The sequence below is a fragment of the Mustela lutreola genome, chromosome 5 (assembly GCF_030435805.1).
Source record: "Mustela lutreola isolate mMusLut2 chromosome 5, mMusLut2.pri, whole genome shotgun sequence".
NCBI lineage: Eukaryota > Metazoa > Chordata > Mammalia > Carnivora > Mustelidae > Mustela > Mustela lutreola.
Window position 1 is genome coordinate 98,008,929 of NC_081294.1, and position 24,467 is coordinate 98,033,395.

General features: G+C 41.1%; 1 protein-coding gene and 1 non-coding gene across 4 annotated transcripts in view; one reads left to right on the plus strand and one right to left on the minus strand.

The window, feature by feature from the left end:
• Positions 1-24,467, plus strand: part of OCLN (occludin) — a 64,966-nt gene extending 40,499 nt beyond the window's left edge. For all 3 annotated transcript variants that reach the window (XM_059175183.1, XM_059175182.1, XM_059175184.1), the window contains exons 5-10: positions 6,035-6,180; positions 14,264-14,479; positions 17,748-17,919; positions 19,226-19,267; positions 21,729-22,962; positions 23,179-24,467. In XM_059175183.1, coding sequence (XP_059031166.1) covers positions 6,035-6,180; positions 14,264-14,479; positions 17,748-17,919; positions 19,226-19,267; positions 21,729-21,830 — 678 coding nt within the window. In that variant the 3' untranslated portion in view covers positions 21,831-22,962; positions 23,179-24,467. The remainder of the gene's footprint in view (positions 1-6,034; positions 6,181-14,263; positions 14,480-17,747; positions 17,920-19,225; positions 19,268-21,728; positions 22,963-23,178) is intronic.
• On the minus strand, positions 787-898 carry LOC131832887 (U6 spliceosomal RNA). The gene has a single exon (XR_009354236.1). It is a non-coding gene; the product is annotated as a U6 spliceosomal RNA (small nuclear RNA).

A 24,467-nucleotide genomic window follows, 5' to 3' on the forward strand; every position in this document is an offset into this window, starting at 1 on the left:
TACTTATGCTTAAAAGGCCTCTTTTTTTACTTCATAGTTGCACTCTGCTTTCTACTGACCCTAATCCCTTAGAGCTTTTCTCAGGATAGTTTAGGAAGGTTGTTCACTATTTTTTATTGAGTATTAAGCCTCGTTTTTCTCAGGTTCTAAAGCTTTAAAAATTTACAACAGTTATTAGAATGGTGGGTTTTATTTGCTTATTGTCAAGAATTTGAGCTGCATCATCAAGTTTTGTGGACTGGCTGAGGACCCAATCAGTAATACCAGTGCCACTCAGAAATCCCTTTGTGGGGTGCATCAGGCGAACCTGCCTTTGGCTCAGGTCATGAGTCCTAGGGTGGAGCCCCATATGGGGCTCCCTGCTCAGCAGGAAGCCTGCTTCTCCCTCTCCCACTCCCCCTGCTTGTGTTCCCTCTATTCCTGTGTCTCTCTCTCTGTCAAATAAATAAATGAAATCTTAAAAAAAAAGAAATGCCTCTGCTCAAAAAAAAAAAAAAAAAAAAAAAAAGGAAATGCCTCTGCTCACTCCAGGAAACACAGGCTGAGGACTCCTGTGTAAGTGCCCACTGGGGCTGCTGTTCTTTGAATGCAGCAAGTTTGCGTTGGTACTATGAGAAAAGGAATAATTCAGCTTCTTTCGGGAAAAATGAAGGATAGGAAGAAAAAAAATACCTTACTCCCTGTTTTACAAACATATTTTGCCTTTGCCTAGAGATTGTTAAGCTCCTTTTCAGGACAAAGCCTGCTTCTTATTTATCTTTGAGTCTGGCTGGAGAATTTTTTCTTTTTAATCTACAATGCATTATAAATTTGCATATCATACTTGCACTGGGGCCATGTTAATAATTAATCTTCCCTGCATTGTTCTAACTTTAGTGTACCTTCTGCCAAAGCAAAGCACTGCCTTGGGATTTTCTGTGTAAAAATGCATAAAAAAGGTTTAAAAACTGGAGCCCTGTGCTGGAGGGTGAAGTGAGGGGTCAAGCTGGTCTGGTTCTGCTGACTCAAAGACCTGAAGGTCAGCTCAGAGCAGCTCATTTGATAAGATGTTTGGATATGTACAGCATAGAAGTTCAGCAGTAATAAACGAGATCACCTTTCTGCAGCCAGTTCTGGGCTCTTGATTTGTGCCTGGTACCATGCTGGGCTCTGGAGACCCAGGGAAAGGTAGGAGGCAGCCCAGGGAGGGGTGGCGGATTGTAGCAGAGGCTTTTGAGGGAGCCGTATAGTTCAATCCCACATTAACCTTTATCCTAAGTGTAGGTGCTTGGAAAAGGTGTCTATTTCTCTGAGTCATAGCTTCCTCATTTCTGAAAAGGGAATGTTAGTATTTATCTGTACGCTTGTGCCTACTGAATGATCTGTGTTTATTGTTTGACACATTGTAAGCGGGAAGAAAGTTGTGGTCTTAAGAATAGTCCACTGCCCCCTGAAGTTAGAACAATGACGGGAGCAAGCCATCATTATTCTGGTTGGGAACGCCTATAAGGCCGTGCCTAAGTGCTCTCCTGTGGGAGGCTTGTGTGCACAGGTGCTGAGCGAGACCGAGCGCAGGTGGCTGCCTCATCTCTCAGCAAAGACATGTGTGGAAGGCCTCTGGGGCTTATGGGCATGGCCACTACTTGGTAATGAGCCAAGACTTGAAGCCCAATTAAGGATTATCTGGCAAAGACAGAGGAAGGGCTTATTCTTCCAGGCACTAAGAAGTCTGCAAGTACACCCAGGTGCCTTTTTTTGGTAAGGTTTCGATTTCAGGTTTGCCAGAACAGTAGAGCTTTGCAGCCTCAGCTCAAGTTGTGAAGAGGAAAAACATGGAAAAGTGTTAAATGGGTCTTTAAGTAAAGGAAGTCTTTTGAAATTCTGATGAAGTGTCCATGATAAGAATAGACCTTTGAGGGACGCCTGGGTGGCTCAGTTGGTTAAGCGGCTGCCCTCGGCTCAGGTCATGATCCCAGCGTCCTGGGATCGAGTCCCACATCGGGCTCCTTGCCTGCTTCTCCCTCTGCCTGTGCTTGCTCTCTCTCCCTCTCTCTCTTTGATAAATAAATAAAATCTTTAAAAAAAAAAAAAAAAAAAGAATAGACCTTTGACTTGGGGAGTGTTTGCCTGTGAAGCTTGGCAGTGGTGTCAAGTTCTAGGGAATCCACTGGGAGCTGAGAATGGCTCCCACCTGTCCGTGTCCCCATGCGGTGACATCTAAGCACACTCCCTTGCAAGCCACCCACTGGTTTCCCAGTTGCCGCCAAATGCCCACTTTCCGAAGGAAGTGATCCCATTTCTGGCTTGAGGGACTGCTAATCAAGAATACCTTATGTACTTCAAGTGGTGGGTAAAGAGGTATCGTGGTATGTGTTACTGCAGTGATGGAAAGGAGCAGGTCCCGTTTCAATGCTACGCTTAATGGGAAACAAGGAGTAAACTGTGTGTGTCATAGGGAAATACGCTGTATTGGTGCTGAACCTAATTGTAAGGACTTAATAGCAAAATAGTCTGCTTTCATATTTAAATACTTGCAGAAGTTCTTTATTTACATCAGCTGGCTTTAATTTCAAAACCCAGCATCTTCTGAGTTTTTACTATGCTCATCAAGGTACTGTGCTAAATATGGTGTATTCTTAACTCATTGGCCTGTAAACAGAACTTTATGACATAGGGCGTTTCCCCATTGACCATGCCACTAATTTTTTTTTAGTTATAGTTAAATTAACATAAAATGTTATATCAGTTTCAGGTGTACGACGTAATGATTCCACAACTGTCTATATTCCTCATTGCTCATATGATAAGTATAGTCACCACTTGTCACCAGACAACCTTATTACAATCTTACTGACTGTATTTTCTATGCTGAACTTTTCATCTTTCTGACTTGTTTTGTAACTGGAAGTTTGCACCTCTTTTTTTTTTTTTTTAAGAGTTTATTTATTTATTTGATAGAGATCACAAGTAGGCAGAGAGGCAGGCAGAGAGAGGGAGGGGGAAGCAGGCTCCCTGCTGAGCAGAGAGCCTGACATGGGGCTCCATTCCAGGACCCTGAGATCATGACCTGAGCCGAAGGCAGAGGCTTAACCCACTGAGCCACTCAGGCACCCCAAGTTTGCACCTTTTAATTCCCCCTTTTTTTTTTAACCTATCCCCCGACCCACGTCCCCTCCAGCAACCACAGATTTGTTCCTTGTATTGAAGATCTGGTTTTTTGGGGCGCCTGGGTGGCTCAGAGGGTTAAGCCTCTGCCTTCAGCTCAGGTCATGATCTCAGGGTCATGAGATCAAGCCCCGCATTGGGCTCTCTGCTTAGCAGGGAGCCTGCTTCCCCCTCTCTATTCACCTGCCTCTTTGCCTACTTGTGATCGCTGTCTGTGTGTTAAATAAATAAAAATCTTAAAAAAAAAAAAAAAAGATCTGGTTTTTGTCTCCCTTTTTCTCTGTTTGTTCATTTATTTCTTAAATTCCATATATGAGTGAAATCATGTGGTATTTGTTTTTCTTTATCTGACTTATTTGACTTAGCTTGACTTACATGACTAACATAGCTTCTAGGTCCATTCATGTTGTTGCATATGACCAGATCTCATTCTTTTTTGTGGCTGAGTAACTTTATTCCATATACATCACATCATCTTTGCCCAGTCAGCTGTCATTGGACACTGGTTGTTTCCATCTTGGCTATTGTAAATAATGCTGCAATAAACACAGGGAGGGATGCATATATCTTTTTGAATTAGTGTTTTTGTTTTCTTTGGGCAAATGGCCAGTAGTGGAATGACTGGATCGTATGGCCTATTTTTAATTTTTTGAGGAGCCTCCATACTGTTTTCCACAGTGGCTGTACCAGTTTGCATTCCGTCCAGTAGTGCCTGAGGGTTCCTTTTTCTCCACATCTTTACCAGTGTCTTGTCTTTTTGTTGTTGTTATCATCATTATTTTATCTTCTTATTATTTCTTTTTGATTTTGGCCTTTCTGGCGGATGTAAGGTGATACCTCATAATGGTTTTGATTTGCATTTCCCTGATGATTGGTGATGTTGAGCATCTTCTCATGTGTCTCTTGGCCATTTGTGTGTCGTCTTGGGAGAAATGTGTCAGGTCTTCTGCCCATTTTTAATCAGATTATTTGGTTTTTCTGGATGCTGAGTTCATGTATTTTAGATATTAATCCGTTATTGGATGTATCATTCGCAAATACCTTCTCTCATGCAGTGTCTTGCTTCTTTGTTTTGTTGATCGTTAACTTTGCTGTGCGAAAGTTTTATTTTGGGGTAATCCCGGTAGTTTATTTTTGCTTTTGTTTGCCTTGTCTCAGGAGACAGACCTAGAAAAATGTTTCTATAGCTGATGCCAAAAAGATTACTGCCTGTGTTTTCTTCTAATTGTTGTATGGTTTCAGGCCTCCCAGTTAGGTCCTTAGGCCATTTTGAGTTTATTTGTGTATTTGGTGTAGGACAGTGATCCAATTCCAGCCTGGGCATACTGCGGTCCAATTGTGCAGCCCCGTCTGTTGGAGAGACTGTTTTCTCCAGGTTTTGTGTTCTTGCCTCCTTTGTCTAGTTTGACCGTATGAGTGTGGTCTGTTTCTGCGCTCTCCATTCTGTTCCACTGATACGTGTGTCTAATTTTTGTCCCAGTACCATGCTGTCTTGAGTACTTCAGCTTTTTAGTGTATCTTGCAGTCCAGGGTTGTGATACCTCCAGTTTTGTTGTTCTTTCCCAAGATTGCTTTGGCTTTTTGGAGTCTTTGTGCCTTCATACAAATTTCAGATATTCTAGTTCTGTGAACAATGCTGTTGGTATTTTGATAGGGACTGCATTACATCTGTAGATTGCTTTGGGTACTATGGACATACAAACAATAATCGTTCTTACAATCCGAGAGCATGGAGTATCTTTCCATTTGTGTGTGTCATCTTAAGTTTTTTTCTATCAGTTTTTTTATGGTTTCATGTGTCTGTTGGCCATCTGTTCGTCTTCTTTGGGAAAATGTCTATCAGGTCCTCTGCCCATTTTTAATCAGATTGTTTGGTTTTTCCTGATAACTGAGGTCGTGTATTAAGAACAGAGCCATTGAAAATGTATGTTAAAGGAGAATAGGTGCACCTGGGTGGCTCAGTGGGTTAAGCCTCTACCTTCGACTTACGTCGTGGTCTCAGAGTCCTGAGATCGAGCCCCACATCGGACTCTCTGCTCAGCAGGGAGCCTGTTTCCTCCTCTCTCTCTGCCTACTTGTGATCTTGTGATCTTTGTCAAATAAATAAAATCTTAAAAATAAGATAAACAAATCTCTCATTGAAGAACTATAGCAGAAGTCAGTTTGCGCTTCTTAATTTCTTCTGTGGCTTCAACATTCCATATTTAGTGTGGATAGGTTAAGAAGAACCAGTGTCTTTTGTCCTAGATTAATTGTTTTCTAACTGTGGTGCCCAGACAGCAGCATAAGCATTACCTTAGAACTTGTTAGGGATGAAAATTCTTGGGGCGCCTGGGTGGCTCAGTTGGTTAAGCGTCTGCCTTTGGCTCAGGTCATGATCCCGGGGTCCTGGGATTGAGCCCCGTGTTGGCCTCCCTCTCAGTGGGGAGTCTTCTTCTCCTTCTGCCACTACCTCGCTTGTGTTCTTGTGCTCTTTATAAAATAAAATAAAATAAAATAAAATAAAATAAAAAAGAAAGGAAAGGAAAACAAATGAAATGAAAATTCTTGCCCTAACCCAGACCCAGCCTAGATAAAATGAGATTAGTCCTTTTATATGGGGTGGAGCAATGGATAATCTTTCTGCCTGGTCACATCAGGATGAGGGTCAGGTAATTGGGATTTTTTCCCCTTCTTTGTAATTCTGGACTTGTTAACAATGGCATCAGTTGTGTATTGGTAGGAATATGGGTTTGATTGTTAACACTAACTAACAATAACAAGGTGGGTTAACAGTATTAATAAGCCCAATAAGTATTAGGTAATTTTATATGTGATATTTTCCTTCATTTCTTTCTCCTTTAAATTACAGGGTCAGTAATAACTGTGTCTCCTGGGGCTTTTTCTTTAGGTTAAAAACGTTTCTGCAGGCACACAGGACATGCCTCCTCCCCCTTCTGACTATGTGGACAGAGTGGACAGTCCTGTGGCCTACTCTTCTAATGGTAAAGTGAATGACAAGAGGCCCTATCCGGAGTCTTCCTACAAGTCAACACCGTAAGTAGCATCTTCCTCCTTCAGATAGAATGAGTCTTAAAAATGAGTAATTGGATATACGTTGATAAATCAGTTCCTATTGTACCATTTAAAATAAATGCTTTAGGGACGCCTGGGTGGCTCAGTTGGTTGAGCAGCTGCCTTCGGCTCAGGTCATGATCCCAGCGTCCTGGGATCGAGTCCCACATCGGGCTCCTTGCTCCGCAGGGAGCCTGCTTCTCCCTCTGACTCTGCCTTCCACTCTGTCTGCCTGTGCTCGCTCTCACTCTCTCTCTCTTACAAATAAATAAATAAAATCTTTTAAAAATAAATAAATAAATAAATAAATAAAATAAAATAAATGCTTTAAAATAAATAAATAAATTTAACAGTTTCCCAAAGGCTGGAGACTGATCTTTTGCAGTGTTGATGGAGGGTTGGCAGATGAGAAGGGTGAGACTGTCAGCTGGTGGGATCTTCTCCCCCTTCTAAGCTTCTTTTCTCTTGCTGGTTTAAGGGTGAAAGGATAAATCGGGTTTTTCTGCTCTGAAAAAAGTGGTTCTCTTCCCTCTTGCTGGTTTTGAAGTTGAGGTTCAAGTGGAGGATGGTACTGATAGAAGTCAGAGCTGTGTGCGGTTCTGTCTCTCCTTGCCTGTAACTACTAGGTCTCATGAATGGAAGGGGAAGGTTGCAGGTTGATCCACCCCCCAGGCATGTCCATCTTTATTTAACGAGCAGACTTTGTTTGAATTCAGGAATTCTGAGATCTCACTGGCTGTGTTAGATCCTTCATGTTGCTGGGGGATGTGAAACTGATAAAGCCTGTAGGTGTCCGTTTTACAAGTAGTGTAAATAATCTCACACTGAGCTTCTGGCCTAGAGTAGGTGCCATTATGGTTGCTGAAATGGTATCCCTGTTGTGGTTTTAATTTACCGTAAAGCCTAATTCAAATTCAACCTAATGACTAGAGAGGGAAGGGTATTTTGAAATACATTTGTAGACTGGATATAATTTTTGCCTGAGGATGAAAAATTACTCATCTTTTTTTTGAAGATTTTATTTTATTATTTTTTTAAGGTTTTATTTATTTATTTGACAGAGATCACAAGTAAGTAGAGAGGCAGGCAGAGGGGGAGATAGATGGGGAAGCAGACTCCCCGCTGAGCAGAGAGCCTGACTCAGGGCTCTCTGACTCCATCCCAGGACCCTGAGATCATGATCCAAGTGGAAGGCAGAGGCCCAACACACCGAGCCACCCAGGTGCCCCTGAAGATTTTATTTTTAGGTCACCTCTACACCCACGGTGGGGCTGAAACTCACACGGCCTTGAGATCAAGAGTCACGTATTCCAGCGACTGACTCAGGCAGCCACCCTCTTTTCTATATACAATTCTAGAACTTCAGATTCCTTAGTAGACTAAAAAATAAAGCCTTCCCTGGGTGACTGCGTGGCTCAGTGGGTTAAATCCTCTGCCTTCGGCTTAGGTCATGATTTTAGGGTTCTGGGATTGAGTCCCACATCAGGCTCTCTGCTCAGCAGGGAGCCTGCTTCCTCCCCTCTCTCTCTCTCTGCCTGCCTCTCTGCCTACTTGCGATCTGTCTATCAAATAAATAAATAAATAAATAAATAAAAATCTTTAAATAAAAAAATTTTAAAAATAAAAATAAATTTAAAAAATAAATAAATCTTCCCTTTAACTACTTGGATTGTTTTAAGTTAAAGGTGTATCTGCTGGAAAACTTGGTGTTGCTTCAAAGTTGTATCTCCAGCTCCCGCGCCTACCCCCATCCCTCCCATCTAGTGGTCCACTTTAGGTAGAAATCCCCCCGAATGCACTGTAGTTTGGGCACCTGCAGCTGAGTTAATTGTGGAGTCAGTTTGAGACAATAGCTTTTTTTATTACCCTGGAATGGAACTTGGAAACAGGAGTTTGCCTTACCCTCAATACTTACTTTGTTTGGGTCTTTAGAATTGACTATGCTGGGACACCTGGGTGGCTTAGTGGGTTAAAGCCTCTGTCTTTGGCTGGGGTCATGATCTTGGGGTCCTGGGATCGAGCCCCACATCGGGCTCTCTGCTCCTCGGAGAGCCTGCTTCCTCCTCTCTCTCTGCCTGCCTCTCTGCCCTACTTGCAGTCTCTGTCTGTCAAATAAATAAAATAAAATAAAAAAGAATTGACTATGCCATTGGTTTCAGTTGTGAATGATTTGGAGGAAGAGCATTTTCTTTGTTCTCCTTCTGTTTGGATTTTGAGAAAAAGCCAAAGTGCTATAGGCAGTCAGGGGCAAAGGTGTACAAAGTAGAGACACAATCCTTGTAAAAGTTTAAAAGTATGATTTGTATGACTTCCGTGCATACATAATAAATATTTATAATGCATCTTGTGACCAGCTGTGCCTCTAAATTAATTATAAAGCCTGAATGGTTACATAGTATTCCACATACTGTCTCTTTTCATGAAAACCAAGATATTTTCACAAGTTCATTTGCAATAATTTAAAAATCTTACTTATTCTTGAATAAGCCAGTACATTTGTAAATATAAAATGGAAAAGGGACATAGGTTTAGCTTTTGTCCCCCACTACCTAGTTCCTGTTCCTAGAGGCAGCTAGTGTTACCACTTTCTTTTTTTTTAAGTAGGCTCCACACTGGGCTTGAACTCAGGTGCAGAGCTTGAGCTCACAGCCCTGAGATCAAAACCTGAGCTGAGATCAAGAGTCAGATGCTTAACCAATTGAGCCACCCAGGCACCCCACCAATTTTTCTTATATAACTCTTTTTTTTTTTTTTTAAGATTTTATTCATTTATTTGACAGACAGAGATCACAAGTAGTTAGAGAGGCAGGCAGAGAGAGAGAGGAGGAAGCAGTCTCCTCGCCGAGCAGAGAGCCTGATGTGGGGCTCGATTCCAGGACCCTGGGATCACAACCTGAGCTGAAGGCAGAGGCTTTAACCCACTGAGCCACCCAGGTGCCCCTCTTATATAACTCTTGATTTCTCTTAATTTCTCTTATAATTCCAGAAATTATTTTTTAAAATATGTTGGCCAAAATGTACATTAGTTAGACCTTTCTTTAGAAAATACTGGCATATTGAGGGGGTGCCTGGGTGGCCCAGTATATACCTTTGGCCCAGGTCATGGTCTTGGGGTCCTGGAATTGAGCCCCATGTTGGGCTCCCAGTGGGGAGCCTGCTTCTCCTGCTCCCTCTGCCCCCAATTCGTGGTCCCTTGCTCTTCTCCCTCCATCTCAAATAAAAATAAAATCTTTTAAAAAAATACTAACATATTAAATACATTATTAGCAATACATCTTGGAGATTGTGCGTATCAGTGTACAAAGAGTTTACTGATCTGCTTTATAGCGGCATAATATTCCACCAGATGGATATACTGTACTGTACAAAATGGTTGCTTCCCTACCTTTTAACCCTATATTGATGCACACTTTTCCCCCAGTGTTTTATTAAAATCGCTACAGGATATAAACTTGTACATGAATCACTTTTCACATATGCGAATACATCTGGAAGAGAAATAACTAAAAGCAGAAGTGCTGAGCTGGAAGAAATTTCCTATATCATTTTGATAGGTACACTCGAATTGTAGTCCTCAGGGGGTGTACTTATTTTTATTCCCAGCCTAAACCCTAGAACTTTTTTGAAGGTCTGGGAAATGCAAATGTGATGCCTAGTTTCAAAATCTAGAAGGGGACGATGGGGATGGTGCTAAGGAATGTGATGGGACATTATGTCCTGTTTTGTATCTATTAATGTTGGAAGGAACTTGCAGCCTCTGGGGAATAATAGATATGGCCAGTTGTTGCTCATGGCAGATTTTCTGCATGCTCTGGAAGATTCAGAGCACATCCACTTGTATGGGGTAGGAGATGCACATTATGTAATGGGTTTGTCTGTCCTCAGGCTTTCATAAAGGTGCTTAGTAGCCCACGAGGGCCTCTCCTTGCTCTTGTAGTCCATAGACAAGGAATTAGAGCAGGAACATTGTGTCTGAGGTCCATGGTAAGGATGAGGTACCTCCACACTTAGAATTTTTTCCCCCAGGGCATAACACATTCAGTCAAGAGTACTAATCTTGAACACATACAGTTTGATGATTTTTTTTGCATGTGTGAATGCTGAAGTCACCATCACCACACCAACAGAGAAACATGCCAAGCACTCCAAAAGGTCCTCATGTGCCCATTCTTCATTGATGTCTCCATCCCCCCCCCCACAATTTTATTTATTTATTTATTTATTTTTTAAGATTTTGTTTATTTATTTGACAGACAGATTACATGTAGGCAGAGAGGTAGGCAGAGAGAGGAGGAAGCAGGCTCCCTGCTGAGCAGAGAGCCCGATGCGGGGCTCCATCCCAGGACCCTGAGATCATGACCTGAGCCGAAGGCAGAGGCCTAACCCACTGAGCCACCCAGGCCCCCCCCCCCCCACAATTTTGATGCCTGTAACTGCCTCTTAGTTGAGTTTATTATTGAAGTTCTTATAAAGTGGAATCATACGGTAATTACAGTTGTGTCTGGTGCCTTGTGCTCATCATGTCCTGTATCTTAGAATTTCAAGGCAATTAGAATTCACACTTGGGTTAGGAGATAGCAGAATTTAACTGAAAATGGTTGCTTCCCTACCTTTTCTAGTTAAATTTAGGAGCTAACCGCCCCCCCACTAGGTACCTCTCCTGCTATCCTGTCTAAATCCAGGGTGAATTCATCTTTGTAAGTCAAGGAAGTTGAATGTTGGCATGTCCCAGAGCTTTCAAGGTGGGCTGACACCCGAGAGTGCCAATGAACCCTTGTATGGTGCAGTAAAGAAGCCATTACGATAATCTGTTAGGACTGTATACGAGTTGTAGGAATTCACTGGTCCACATTAGACCAAGGAATGGGCTCCCTTCAGGAAGGATGTGAGCCAGGAACTCAGAAGGAAGATATGAGGACTCCTGTTGCTGTGTGGGCTTTATTGTCAGTACAGCTTCTTTTAAAGCAGCACAGTCATCCACTTTTTCCAGGCTACATTGACCTTCCAGCACAGGATTTAGAAAATAGAATGTTTTTTCCCAAAGCTGACATACAAAATATATTGAAAGATTCTTGATTGGCCCTTTTTGAGTCATTGTCATTCCCAAGGCTAGGGAGGTGGGGTTCTCTGATTGACAAGGTTTAGATATTCCCTCCAGTAATGGTGGCAGTTCTAAAATACTACATGGCTCAGTCGTTAAGCGTCTGACTTTGGCTCAGGTCAAGATCTCAGAGACAGGGATCGAGTCCCGCTTCAGGCTCTCTGCTCTGCAGGCAGTCTGCTTCTTCCTCTGCCTCTGCCTCTCCTCCCTGTCCCCTCTGTCTCTCAAATAAATAAATAAATTCTTTGGTTAAAAAGATTAAAATCAAATAAAATACCATGTACATAATGGACAGTATGCTGACTGATGTTGATCATGTCTTGTTTCTCTTTCCTCGTCGGTACTGGGTGTCATCAGAAAAGAGGATTCTTGTGAATGTGTTTTCAGTTCAGGAATTCTCTTGAACACCTGCCATGTAACCAGTATTTGGCTAGGTGCCCCGGGAATTCCAAGTCCTTGTTCTCATGGAGGTGGCGATCTACTAGGGACAGAAGACCACACCTAGTAGCTACACTGAAAATCAGGGCAAGGTGGGAGAACCAAAGGCAAGTGAGGGAGGATGTGTAAAGAAAACATATGCATAGAAGAGACAGAATACACAAGGGAGAACTTCTGGTCCTGGACACGGAGTTTGGAGACCAGGGAAAGCATACAGCTGGTTGCCTCTTCAGGGTCATGCAGATTATGACCTAATGGAATTTGTATCTAAAGGTAGGTTCAGAGATTATTGACAGTACACATATTCCCTCTTTTTTAAAAAAAAAAGATTTTATTTATTTATTTGAGAGACAGAGATCACAAGTAGGCAGAGAGGCAGGCGGGGGTGGGAGGGAAGCTGAGCAGAGAGCCCGATGCGGGGCTCGATCCTAGGACCCTGAGATCATGACCTGAGCCGAAGGCAGAGACTTAACCCACTGAGCCCCCCGGGCGCCCCCATATTCCCTAGCTCTTAACTGTACATATACTTGTAAGCATTTTGTGTTTAGGTTTTATGCTGTATCAAGTATGTTACCCCTCTGGTGTTGAAAGTATGTAGGAGAGTGGGAGGTGGAAAACTTCCAAAGTAAAGAGCTATTTATTTATTTTAAAAGATTGTATTTATTTATTTGAGAGAGAGAGTGTGTGTACAAGCAAGGGGAAGGGGCAGAGGAGCCCAACAAAGTAAAGATTTGTAAGATCAATATCTAAAGTAATTATGGGAGGAGGCCCTTTTTAATGTTTTGGGTTTTGTTCTTTTCTACTTTCTTTTGCTGTTTGGCTTCCTCCTCCTCTAGTCACTACTCCCTCAGATACACCTACTGCGTTCCCAGAGCGAGAAGCATAATACTGGCAGTTTTGGCAGAGTGTCTAGGAACTTGTTACTCATTGACTCGTGGAGAAAGTCACATTTTCCCTTCTTTAGATGTAGCAATAACAAAGCATACAAAGCCACTGTAACCTGAATACATTCAAAAGTAGGCATAAATCCCATTTAACCACCGCAACTGTGCATACACATCCCAACGCTTTAGGTTTCTACAAGACATTAGTACGTGTGATAGAAATCTGAAGACTGACAACAGTTAGTGGCAAGCAGTTCTGGATCACCTAGAAAATAGATTACACCTCACAGACAAAGCTCAAGATGAGAGCTTCTGTAAATTGAAAGCAGTGAGAAAACAAAAATCTTAAGACATTTTATTTATTTTTTTAAAAGTTTTTATTTATTTATTTGACAGAGAGAGATCACAAGCAGGCAGAGAGGCAGGCAGAGAGAGAGGAGGAAGCAGGCTCCCTGCTGAGCAGAGAGCCTGATGTGGGGCTCCATCCCAGGACCCTGACTGAGATCATGACCTGAGCCAAAGGGCAGCGGCCCAACCACTGAGCCACCCAGGCGCCCCTCTTAAGACATTTTAAATAGTTGGTTTGAATATCAAGGCTGAGGCTGGAAAGTCTGGCGTGTCTTTTGTCTTCCTTTCAGTGCTCTTCTTGCCCTTCTGCAGCTCTGCTGCCAGGAAGAGTTAAGCTCTGCATCGCTGTCACTCACATGTACTTAACCATTGCCATAGCTCTTGCTACTTATTTCTGTGTTTGGCCTCGTTTTCATGCTTGGCACAGAAACATTTGCAATAAAAAATCTAATGCAATATTAAATAATTGCATTAGGAAAATAAGTCTAATAATTGTAATGCTTCCATGCCATTCAGTCTACATGGCTATAAGATGACCTTAGCAGTTTAAATTTTTAGTACTTGAGTTTTTCTAGATTATATCTTGACAAGAAAACTGCTGAAGAGGAGTCTAGAATTAATATTAAAAATGCATACCTCTGGGGTCCCTGGGTGGCTCAGTGGGTTAAAGTCTCTGCCTTTGGCTCAGGTCATGATCCCAGGGTCCTGGGATCCAGTCCCTCATTGGACTCTCTGCTCAGGGGGGAGCCTGCTTCCCTCTCTATCTGCCTCTCTGCCTATCTCTCTCTGTCAAATAAATAAACAAAATCTTTAAATCAAAAAATGCTTACCTCTGAGAGTCATCTTCCAAAGGTAGATAGGTACGTGCATTTCTCTTCAACTCTGAATTCCACGAACCTGGAAGAACCTGTGGAAAAGAATTCTGAGTGTTATTTTCTTGACCGCCTTTTGTGGAGTAAGTCCCTGGCACAGGTCCAGAAAACACCTCTCCCACAGCAGCCTGGGCTTCCTAAAGTGCAATCTTGGGTCCATCTTACTCAGAAGGATTTCCAGAGGGCCTCCCCTTACATTGGAACCTCTGGTGTGTTCCAGAGGGTCTGAGCTGGTGCTAACCTGAACGCAGGAGCCTGGGGATCTCCATCATGCAGAGTACGTGAACTGCTTGTGCGAACACACGTAGGTGTGGATGTCTCTTAGTGCATACTGTTGTCGCTCTCTGTGGTTACGGTGCTCTTGCTGGCCACGTGGTGTAGGTGACCCCACCATCCCTGAACACTGCTTGCTGTTTCGTTAGGGTGCCGGAAGTGGTACAGGAGCTGCCGGTGACCTCGCCCGTGGATGACTTCAGGCAGCCTCGCTACAGCAGCAGCAGCAACTATGAGACTCCTTCCAGAAGAGCCCCCACGAAAGGAAGAGCAGGCAGGTCCAAGCGGCCGGAGCAAGACCACTATGAAACAGACTATACGACTGGCGGCGAGTCGTGCGACGAGCTGGAGGAGGACTGGATCAGGTAGTGGATGGCCTCGTGCAGGAACTGCCTATGCCGGTTCTGATGTTAGCCTGGGCCAGCCGGCTGGGAAAAGTGCTTGCGGGCTCAGCTGGGCTTGGGTGGTACAATTTCATCCTTGAAAAGCCAGGACTGGAGGCTCTTTTCCCCCCTAGTACTCTTTGGTAACAAAGGTGGATGGGGAGGGGTCTGTTTGGCTGTGACTGTGTTCTAAAAACATGTTGAGCATCTTTCACGAGGTGACTGATGTTGGGGCACCAGTTATCACCCAAGAAGGGTCTTCCAAACAAAGAAAACATGAGTATACAGAAACTGCGGTTACTGATCATAAAATTCCCAGACCAATGCTATGGCTTTGTTTTGGCATTCACTTTATTTTTTTTTTTAAAGGTATATCGATTTTTTTTTTTAAGATTTTATTTATTTATTTGACCGACAGAGATCACAAGCAGGCAGAGAGGCAGGCAGAGAGAGAGGAGAAAGCAGGCTCCCCTTGGAGCAGAACCCTGATGTGGGGCTCAATCCCAGGACCCTGAGATCATGACCAAAGCTGAAGGCAGAGGGCTTAACCCACTGAGCCACTCAGGTGCCCCTGGCATTCACTTTTAAGTTAAAATTTCATGATGAGACCAGAGATTCTTTTAGAAGTTTAATCCTCTGGGTGGCTCAGTGGGTTGGGCCTCTGCCTTTGGCTCAGATCATGATCTCAGGGTCCTGGGATCGAGCCCCACATCGGGCTCTCTGCTCAGCCAGGACCCTGCTTTCCCCTCCCTCTCTGCCTGCCTGTCTGCCTACTTGTGATCTCTGTCTGTCCAAAAAAAAAAAAAAAAAAAAATTAATCTGGAGGATTTTGGCAATTACATAAACAGTGGGCAATGCAGTGTTCTGGGGGAGGTGTGGTTAAGTTCCTGTGTGTGCTGGTGGTTGAGTTACAGTGCATAATTACCAACTCTGCTCGTGGTGGTGTGTGGCCCTTTGATGCTCAGGTATTCTGAAAAGTGGGGTACAAATCAGAAACATCTGTAGTGTGAATCGTGGTGCATCAAAACATTGCTTCTCAGGGTAGAAGGAGGGATGAGTGGTATAGTAGAGTATGAAATCTCACTGGTGATTCTCATTCTTCATTCCCCTTTCTTCACAAGAGTTCTTGGCCAGGGACACCTCAGTAGTTCAATAGGTTAACCTCAGTTTTGGCTCAGGTGGTGAGATTGAGCCACATTTCCAGTGGGAAATTTACTTGAGATTCTCTCCCTCTCCCCCTCCCCTACACGCTTGCTCGCTCTCTGTCTCTCAAATGAATAAATCTTCAAAATAGAAGTTCTTGGCCAAGTTCAGCCATCTAGATATAAAATATATTTTTAACTAGAACCATGGAAGATTTAAATGAAAACTTTTTTTTTTTTTTAAGATTTTATTTATTTATTTGACAGAGATCACAATTAGGCAAAGAAAGAGAGAGGAGGAAGCAGGCTCCCCACAGAGCAGAGCCCCATGCGGGGCTCGATCCCAGGGCCTGGGGATTATGACCTGAGATGAAAGCAGAGGCTTTAACCGACTGAGCCACCCAGGCGCCCCTAAATTAAAACTTGTAAGAAGCCTCAATTCTTACTCCTCTTTTGAGCAAATCATTTCATTTCTCATCTTTGTAAAATGAAGATGTTAAAAGGCCAATTTAGATGTAAAAATGGAAATTCCTTGTTGTTGTGAAGTTCCTTAGTCCTGTGAAACAATTCAGAGTATTTCCTCAGTGGATTGTTAGTTAATGAGCATCACAGTGACACATAAAAAATGGCTAGTATATTGAGAATTACAAGTGATGCAGAATTTCAGGGCTTTTTTTCAGTTTTGTGCACTGCTGCATTATTTGTATGCTGAGCATGTATTTTTGTACATGTACATTTTAAAGTCTACTTCTGTAATCAAAGGACTCAAAATAAGCTATTCCTGTTTAGGAAAACAAGATCAATTTAAAAAGACAGTCTAGGGGCGCCTGGGTGCCTCAGTGGGTTAAAGCCTCTACCTTCGGCTTGGGTCATGATCCCCGGGTCCTGGGATCGAGCCCCATATCAGGCTCTCTGCTCAGCGGGGAGCCTACTTCCTCCTCTCTCTCTGCCTGCATCTCTGCCTACTTGTGATCTCTGTCTGTCAAATAAATAAATTTTTAAAATCTTTAAAAAAAATAAAAATAAAAAGACAATCTAAAAACTGTAGTTGGTAGCAGAAAACAACTACTTGGCTGTCACCTGCTCTGCTCTGCTCTGTGATGATGAAAACATACTTATGTTCCAAAATTCCAGTTTTAAGACTTTAAACAGAAATATTCTATGATTGTGTGGTGTTGTATATTTAGAATAAGTGAGTTCCTATGACTTTACTTTTAAAGTTCATAAATGATTTTTAATTTTCTTTATTTTTTTTTAAGATTTTTGTTTATTTATTTGATAGACAGAGATCACAAGTGGGCAGAGAGGCAAGCAGAGAGAGAGAGGAGGAAGCAGGTCCCTGCTGAGCAGAGACCCTGATACGGGGCTCGATCCCAGTACCCTGGGATCATGACCTGAGTCGAAGGCAGAGGCTTTAACCCACTGAGCCATCCAGGCGCCCCTTTAATTTTATTTCTAAAAATTATATAAGTACAGTAATTTATTTTTCAAAAGATGTATTTATTTTAGAGACCATGCACAAACTGGGGGAGAGGGAGAGAGAGAGAAGTAATCTCAAGCAGGCTCCCCACTGAAGTTGAGCCAACACTAGGCTTGATCCCAGGACCTTACTAAGGTCATGACCTGAGCAAAAACCAAGAGTCAACCACTCAGCTCACTGGGACACCCAGGCACTGCACTCCCCACAAGCATAGTATATATATTTTTTCAAGCATAGTATTTTTAAAAGCATAAGCAGTGATATATAAAGTATAATCATTCTTTTTTTTTTTTGAGAGAAGGAGAGAGTGCAAGCAGGCAGAAGGGACAGAGGGAGTGGGCGAGAATCTTAAGCAGCCACCATGCTGAGCATGGAGCCTGAAGAGGATTGGTTTTATGACCTAAACTGAAATCAAGAGTCTGATCCTCATCTGACTGAGCCACCCAGGTGCCCCTGAAGTATAATCTTCTTAAGAGAACTCATTTGCATCCCACCTTTCTCTTTCTGTAAGCAACAAAACGAAAGCAGGAGATTGTAATTTTCCATATCCCACCAGCTTCATTATCTTTGATGAAGAAATACTGTGATTTATGTCAGCTAGAGTCATAGTCATTTTTTCAATTTTTAGAGAATATCCACCTATTACTTCAGATCAACAAAGACAACAGTACAAGAGAAATTTCGACACTGGCCTGCAGGAATATAAGAGCTTACAAGCAGAACTCGATGAGGTCAATAAAGAACTCTCTCGTCTGGATAAAGAATTGGATGACTATAGAGAAGAAAGTGAAGAGTACATGGTAAATTCAGACCTGATAATTACATATTATAGATGATGTTATTCTAATCTATGAGGATAGAGTATCCTTTCTGTTAATGCAGACTCAGATTTGGCTAGCAGTTCTCAAATTGATTTCCTTGAAAAACAGCTGAAATCCTGTCTTGGATGAAAGTCTTTCCAAAATGAAGAATGTACTAACGTAGTTACAAAGTACAAAAATTAGGCTATGTACATTTATCCCTTTCTATTAAAAAAAAAAGCTATATTTTTCTATTTATAAACACAGTTCATTCTTTATATAAAATATTAAGCAAACAGAATTGGGTACTGAAAAATAAACTGCCTTAAATTCTGTCAGTTGTTTGTCACCAAAATATTGGTTGTTAATATAGCCCCTTCGTGCACAAGTGCACCTAGACACACACTATCTTTGATATGAAGTTATCTTGTGTTTTACTACATCCTTCTTATTATTTTTCTCAGCAGTAGCTTATGGTGGTGGTGGTGTTTTCCCCCATGGCTGAGATAATGTTTGTCTGTGAAAGTTACTCTTTCCTTTTTAATCCCCCTTTCTATACTGTACTCTTTACAAGGAAGTCACTGTTCCTACATCACCCTTCAGGAATGGGAAATTACGCTTTAGCTCTTTAAAGACAGTGCACTTACACAAATTATTTGGAATTCTTGTGCATAAGAAATATGTCACTTCCTCACGTTTATTTATTTTAATCATTTATATCCGTATTGACATAAATTTATGTCGGTACTGACATAAATGGATATCTGTTTTATGCTTTGCGTTATAATCCAATACTAGTTTATTGCTCAAAATATTTTATATATGTATAGTATATAATAACATATCTATAATATATACATCACAAATATATATATTAGTGTGGGTATATGTCTGTACACTTACATATATACATAATACATATATATTTAAGTTAGTTACTAAGGAGCTTAGACCAGTTTCATAATGGGCTATAACCAGATGAAAGCTATGCTTTAGTGAAGGTCTCTCTGGTGTCAGCGTGGCACATGGACCAACATGGGGACAGATGAGAGGCAGCTAAACAAAATAGTTAACCTGTCTATGAAAATGAAACATAAGGAATAAGTCATACATTTCTCTTTACTGGCTGCCTTAAGGCCCTCTGGCTGACTGTAATAGTTGTTAGAACCTAAAGACTTCATTATTTTAATTGCCTGTCATTTTGGCATTGGTATCAGTTTTAGCTCTAAAATAGAACATCAGGAATGTTATTTTTGAAAGAGAAAATGCCCCGCTAACCATCCTCTATTGTGTTTCTCATTAATAGGCTGCTGCCGATGAGTACAATAGACTGAAGCAAGTTAAGGGAGTAAGTATCCCAGATTGTAAGATCCTTCGAGGAAGAATTTTTCTATTATATGTCTTTTATTTAACCTTTTGAAATGACTATGAACACTTAGCACACAAGCACTGATTATGACAAAAGGCCCTAAAACCACAAGCTGAAAACTGTAACAGAAGGTAGAACTTCATTTCAGTTGTTTGCAGCTACAACCAATTCTGATAAGCTTTTTTTTTTTTTTTTTTTTTTTAAAGATTTTATTTATTTATTTGACAGAGAGAAATCACAAGTAGGCAGAGAGGCAGGCAGAGAGAGAGAGGAGGAAGCAGGCTCCCCGCTGAGCAGAGAGCCTGATGCGGGACTCGATCCCAGGACCCTGAGATCATGACCTGAGCCGAAGGCAGCGGCTTAACCCACTGAGCCACCCAGGCGCCCCTCTGATAAGCTTTTTTAAAAACTTGAAGTATATATATATACAGAAACCACACATCATGAGTGTACAACGTGGTAAATTTTCACCAAGCAACCATCTACCTTTGTAGCTGGCACCCAGATGAAGAAATACATTTCCCAGTGTATACATTTCCCTGGTAAACCCCTCTTGTGCTCTCCTCCAGTTTTTCTTCTCCCCACAGATAACTACCATCCTATTTTCTACCAACATAGAGGAGAAGAGTGAGTTTAGCCAACATAGAGGAGTTTAACCTATTTTGGACTTAATGTACATGGAATCATGTAGTATGTATATTTTAGATGTGATTTCTTTTTTAAAAGATTTTATTTATTTATTTATTTGTTTGTTTGTTTGTTTGTTTGTTTATTTGAGAGAGAGTGAAAGCACAAGCACAGAAGGATCAGAGGGAAAAGCAGGCTCTGTGCTAAGCATGGAGTCCAATATGGGCCTTGGTTGGGCTTGGCTTGTTCCCAGCTTATGGCTTTTATAATTAATGCAGCTTGAAACATTTTTGTAAGTGTCTCTGCACATGTGAACACATTTGTTAGGTGTGTGCTTGGGAGTGAAATTTCAGGGTCATTGGGCAAGTATCTGTCTGACCTCGGATAAATGGTGTCAACGGCTTTCCTGGTTTGCCAGTATTTTCCCAGTGAGCTGTGTAGATTCCTTTTGCTCCATATCCTTGTCAACACTTGGCTTTATCGGTCTGTCTTGGTTTAAAACTTTGTTTTTAATAGGTATTATATTAAATTTTTTTAAAAATTACAAAATACCATAATTTTAAATGCAAGAACTTAAAAGAGCATATAGTGGGGGCATCTTTGTTCTTGGGGTTTTGAGTTCAAGCCCCATGTTGGTTGTAGAGATTACTTTAAAAATTTTTTTTTAATTTAAAAAAAGGAAAGGAAAGGGTATATAGTAAAATTCCCTGTCTTAATCCCCATTTACCTATTTCTCCTTTCCCAAGTCAACCAATAACACCAGTTTTTGTTTGACTAATTGTTTTTTAAAGATTTTGTTTTTCGAGAAGCTCCTAGGGGCTCAGCTGATTAAGTTGTCTGCCCTCAGTTCAGATCATATTCCCAGGGTCCTGGCATTGAGTCTGTTCTCGGGCTGTCTCCTAAGCAGAGAGTCTCCTTCTCCCTCTCCTTCTGCCCCTCCCCCCATTCATGCTCACTTGCATTCTCTTTCTCTGTGTGTCAGATAAATCTTTTTGGGAGTCCCTGGGTGGCTCAGCCGATAAAGCATCTGCCTTCAGCTCAGGCCATGATCCCAGGGTCCTGGGATGGAGCCCCACATTGGGCTCCCTGCTCAGCAGGAGGCCTGCTTCTCCCTCTCTCTCTGCCTATAGCTCCCCATTTGTGTGCCCACTTTCTTTCTCTCTCTCTGTCAAATAAGTCTTTAAAAAAAAAAAAAGATTTGTTTTTGGGGTGCCTGGGTGGCTCAGATGGTTAAGCGTCTGCCTTCGGCTTAGGTTATGATCTCTAGGTCCTGGGATCGAGCCCTACATTGGGCTCCCCGCTCTGCTGGGAGCCTGTTTCTCCCTCTGCCCCTCCCCCTCCTGGTGTGCGTGCGAGCACACACTTGCTCTCTCTCAAATAAATAAATAAAATCTTTTAAAAAATTGTTTTTAAGTTCTCTCTACACTCAGTGTGGTGCTTGACCCCACAACCCCGAGACCAAGAATCACATGCTCTACCAGTTGAACCAGCCAAGCACCCTTGCTTTAATGATTTTTTTAGATGATGTGTTAGCAAAAAATCCAGCTAATTTTTGGGGTCACTTTACAAATAACTAGAAATTAGCATATGCTTTGTAAAACTCAGGTTAGAAGATACAATTGAGCAAAAAGAATCAACCGCCTGTATGATCAGAGAAACTGCCTAAGCCTGTATGTATTACTCCATTCCTCAACCCAACAATTTTGACATATTCCATGATTATTTTGCTTCACCTCTGCCTTCCTAGCAGCTAACACAACTTGTTTTTATTCTGTTAAATTTACCTGGTTTATTTATTTTTTTTCTTTTTTAGTCTGCAGATTACAAAAATAAGAGGAATTATTGCAAGCAGCTGAAGAGCAAATTGTCCCACATCAAGAAAATGGTGGGAGATTATGACAGACAGAAAACATAAAAGACAAATGGCATAAACTTGAGAGATTAAGAAGTATTTGACATCTCTGCAATGTTGTCAGAAGGCAAAATGACTTTGGATTCTAACCCAGGAGACCAAGTCTTTGTGATCATTACAAAGTTTTGGTAGCTTTAATATCATCAGTATTGAAGCATTTTATAACTAGCTTTTGATAATCAACTGGGCTGAACACTCCATTTAAGGATTCTAGGCTTTAAACTTTGGCTGCTGTATTAAGGACTGACTGACTACAGGTTGAGGATTTTAAACCTTGAAGCACGGTGACCTGTGCTGTGAACTTGCACAGTCTTCTGTTAATACGTAAGTGCGCTCATTAGTTCCCATAGGCTATCTCGTCCATTCTTCCCGGAGTTCTGCCTTCAGAACTGTTATTTATAACCATTCCTTCTCAGGTAAGGAAATTCTGTCCCTGCAGTGAAGTGTCTGAAGTGAAAGTGCTTGTTTCCTGGCTTGCAGTGTTGGTTAAGTCTGTTTTATGACTTGAGTCCATGAATAAAGTCCCTGGCCTTTTGTATGTTAGCTGTGTTAGCTAACTACAACCTTCCTGTTGATTTCTTTCTGCGAATCAATGGTGTTAAAAAGAGCTTCTATTATTTTATGTTATCTAGATAATAAAGATCATATAAAAATAACAAATTATGGGAACTTAAAGATTGTTTATAGATTCACTTTTTAAGAATCAAAATTTAAAGCTCCTGGTTAGAATTCTGTTGTGTAACCTAAAATACGTTGTAATCTTTTATGGTTTACATGCATTGTTTGTTTGTTTGTTTTTAAACCAACTAGGCTTTTTCATTATATCAGAGTATCTGATGACGTTGCTGATTCAGTTGTGACTTGAATTGAACAATGTTCAGGTTCTGTACATACTTTCTAAGGTATTAAACCTGGTGTTGTCTCTCTTTCATACACTTGTTTTACATCATTAGTGCTGTTAAGTTTTTGGAAAATCATACTCAGTTTTATCTGTTCATGTTTTAAACTATTTTGGGTGCTGTGCTGGTTGCTCACTTTCCCAGTCTTGGCTATCAGAAGGATGATTTTTCTGGAAATAGAATGCAATCCTACAAAACATGAAATTACTTCAGATGGTACCCTTGGTTCACCACTTGTTTTTTAAATTTAAATTTTTTTTTTTTTTTTTTAAAGATTTTATTTATTTATTTGACAGAGAGAAATCACAAGTAGGCAGAGAGGCAGGCAGAGAGAGAGAGAGAGGAGGAAGCAGGCTCCCTGCTGAGCAGAGAGCCCGATGCGGGACTCGATCCCAGGACCCTGAGATCATGACCTGAGCCGAAGGCAGCGGCCTAACCACTGAGCCACCCAGGCGCCCCAAATTTAAATTTTTATTAGTAAAGTGTAATTAGCTGATAGTAGTGGGCATATAGTGAGCACAGTTGGTTGTGATTATCCCCCCAGTTTAGAACTGTTTTTGTGAAAATTTTTGAAGAATAAACTTTAAATAATCATTAGTATACAATTCAGACATTTAAGTATGTAATTCTTTATATACAAGTCTGAATCTTTTTCCAAAGATATATCTTAAAATAATTTTTCTATTATAACGTTGATTCATTTCTTCAAATTGAAGAAATTCTTAATTTTCCATGTGCCTTACATACTTACTACAAAAGGTAATAGTTTATAGTTTTCATACCTTTTGGTTTTACACCAGACGGTAAAGACTCTCTTGAGCAACTTAACTCAGTTTTATGTATGCTAAAATTGAAATTTCTTTGTTCTTGGAAGTCAGTGTACTTAGATTATGAAGATAGGAAGGTTGCTGGGGTTCTGACAAAACAAAAGTGTACAGCTGAATGAACAGAATCAAATAGCATGAATTTCCACTGTAAAATTGTGTCAGAAAATTGGACTTAGAAATAAAATAACAAAACCATTTCTCAAATGTGGTACTTAAATACCTCTTGGAATTAAGCAGCTGGATGTAACTTTAAGAACCACTTAGGCCAAATTCTAGTTTGGAAAATTAAAGGTTTAGATTAGATGTCAGAGGTCTCATACAGCTCTGACCTGAGATGCTTACTTCTGCAGTCTGCCTTCTAATATAAACAGTTGTTCCAGAAGTTCTGTTGGGAAAGCCTGTGATCCTGCTGATAGCTGCACACAGGGATTCCTTTATGTAGGTGATTTTGTATTAAAAGTAGATAAGATAAATATTTTAATTTCTCTGTATTTTGAAAAATTTAAAGAAATATAGAAAACTATAAACATATGTATATCCATCTTCCAGAAAGAACGGGTGTTAGTTTTTTCATATATGCCGTGTAGTTTTGGAAATAAATTGAAGGCTACTAGTATTTATAGTAAAAGTTAAACTGTATACACGCACATATATAAAATTATCATTTAATCCTTATAACATTCCATTGACATGTAATCATTTCTCATCTTCATTTAACATGTAAGAAAACTGATGATGTGGTAGGTTGACTGGTCCCCCATCACACAGTGGCAAGTGATTAAATAGGATTGGAATCTTGGTCTGTTGGAGTATTAGGTTCTGTACTCCCATTCTGGGTTGACTGTCACTAAATTCATGGGTTGGGTAAAATGGGATTGCTCTGTCTGGTGTTAATAAAATATATTTTAAGAGTA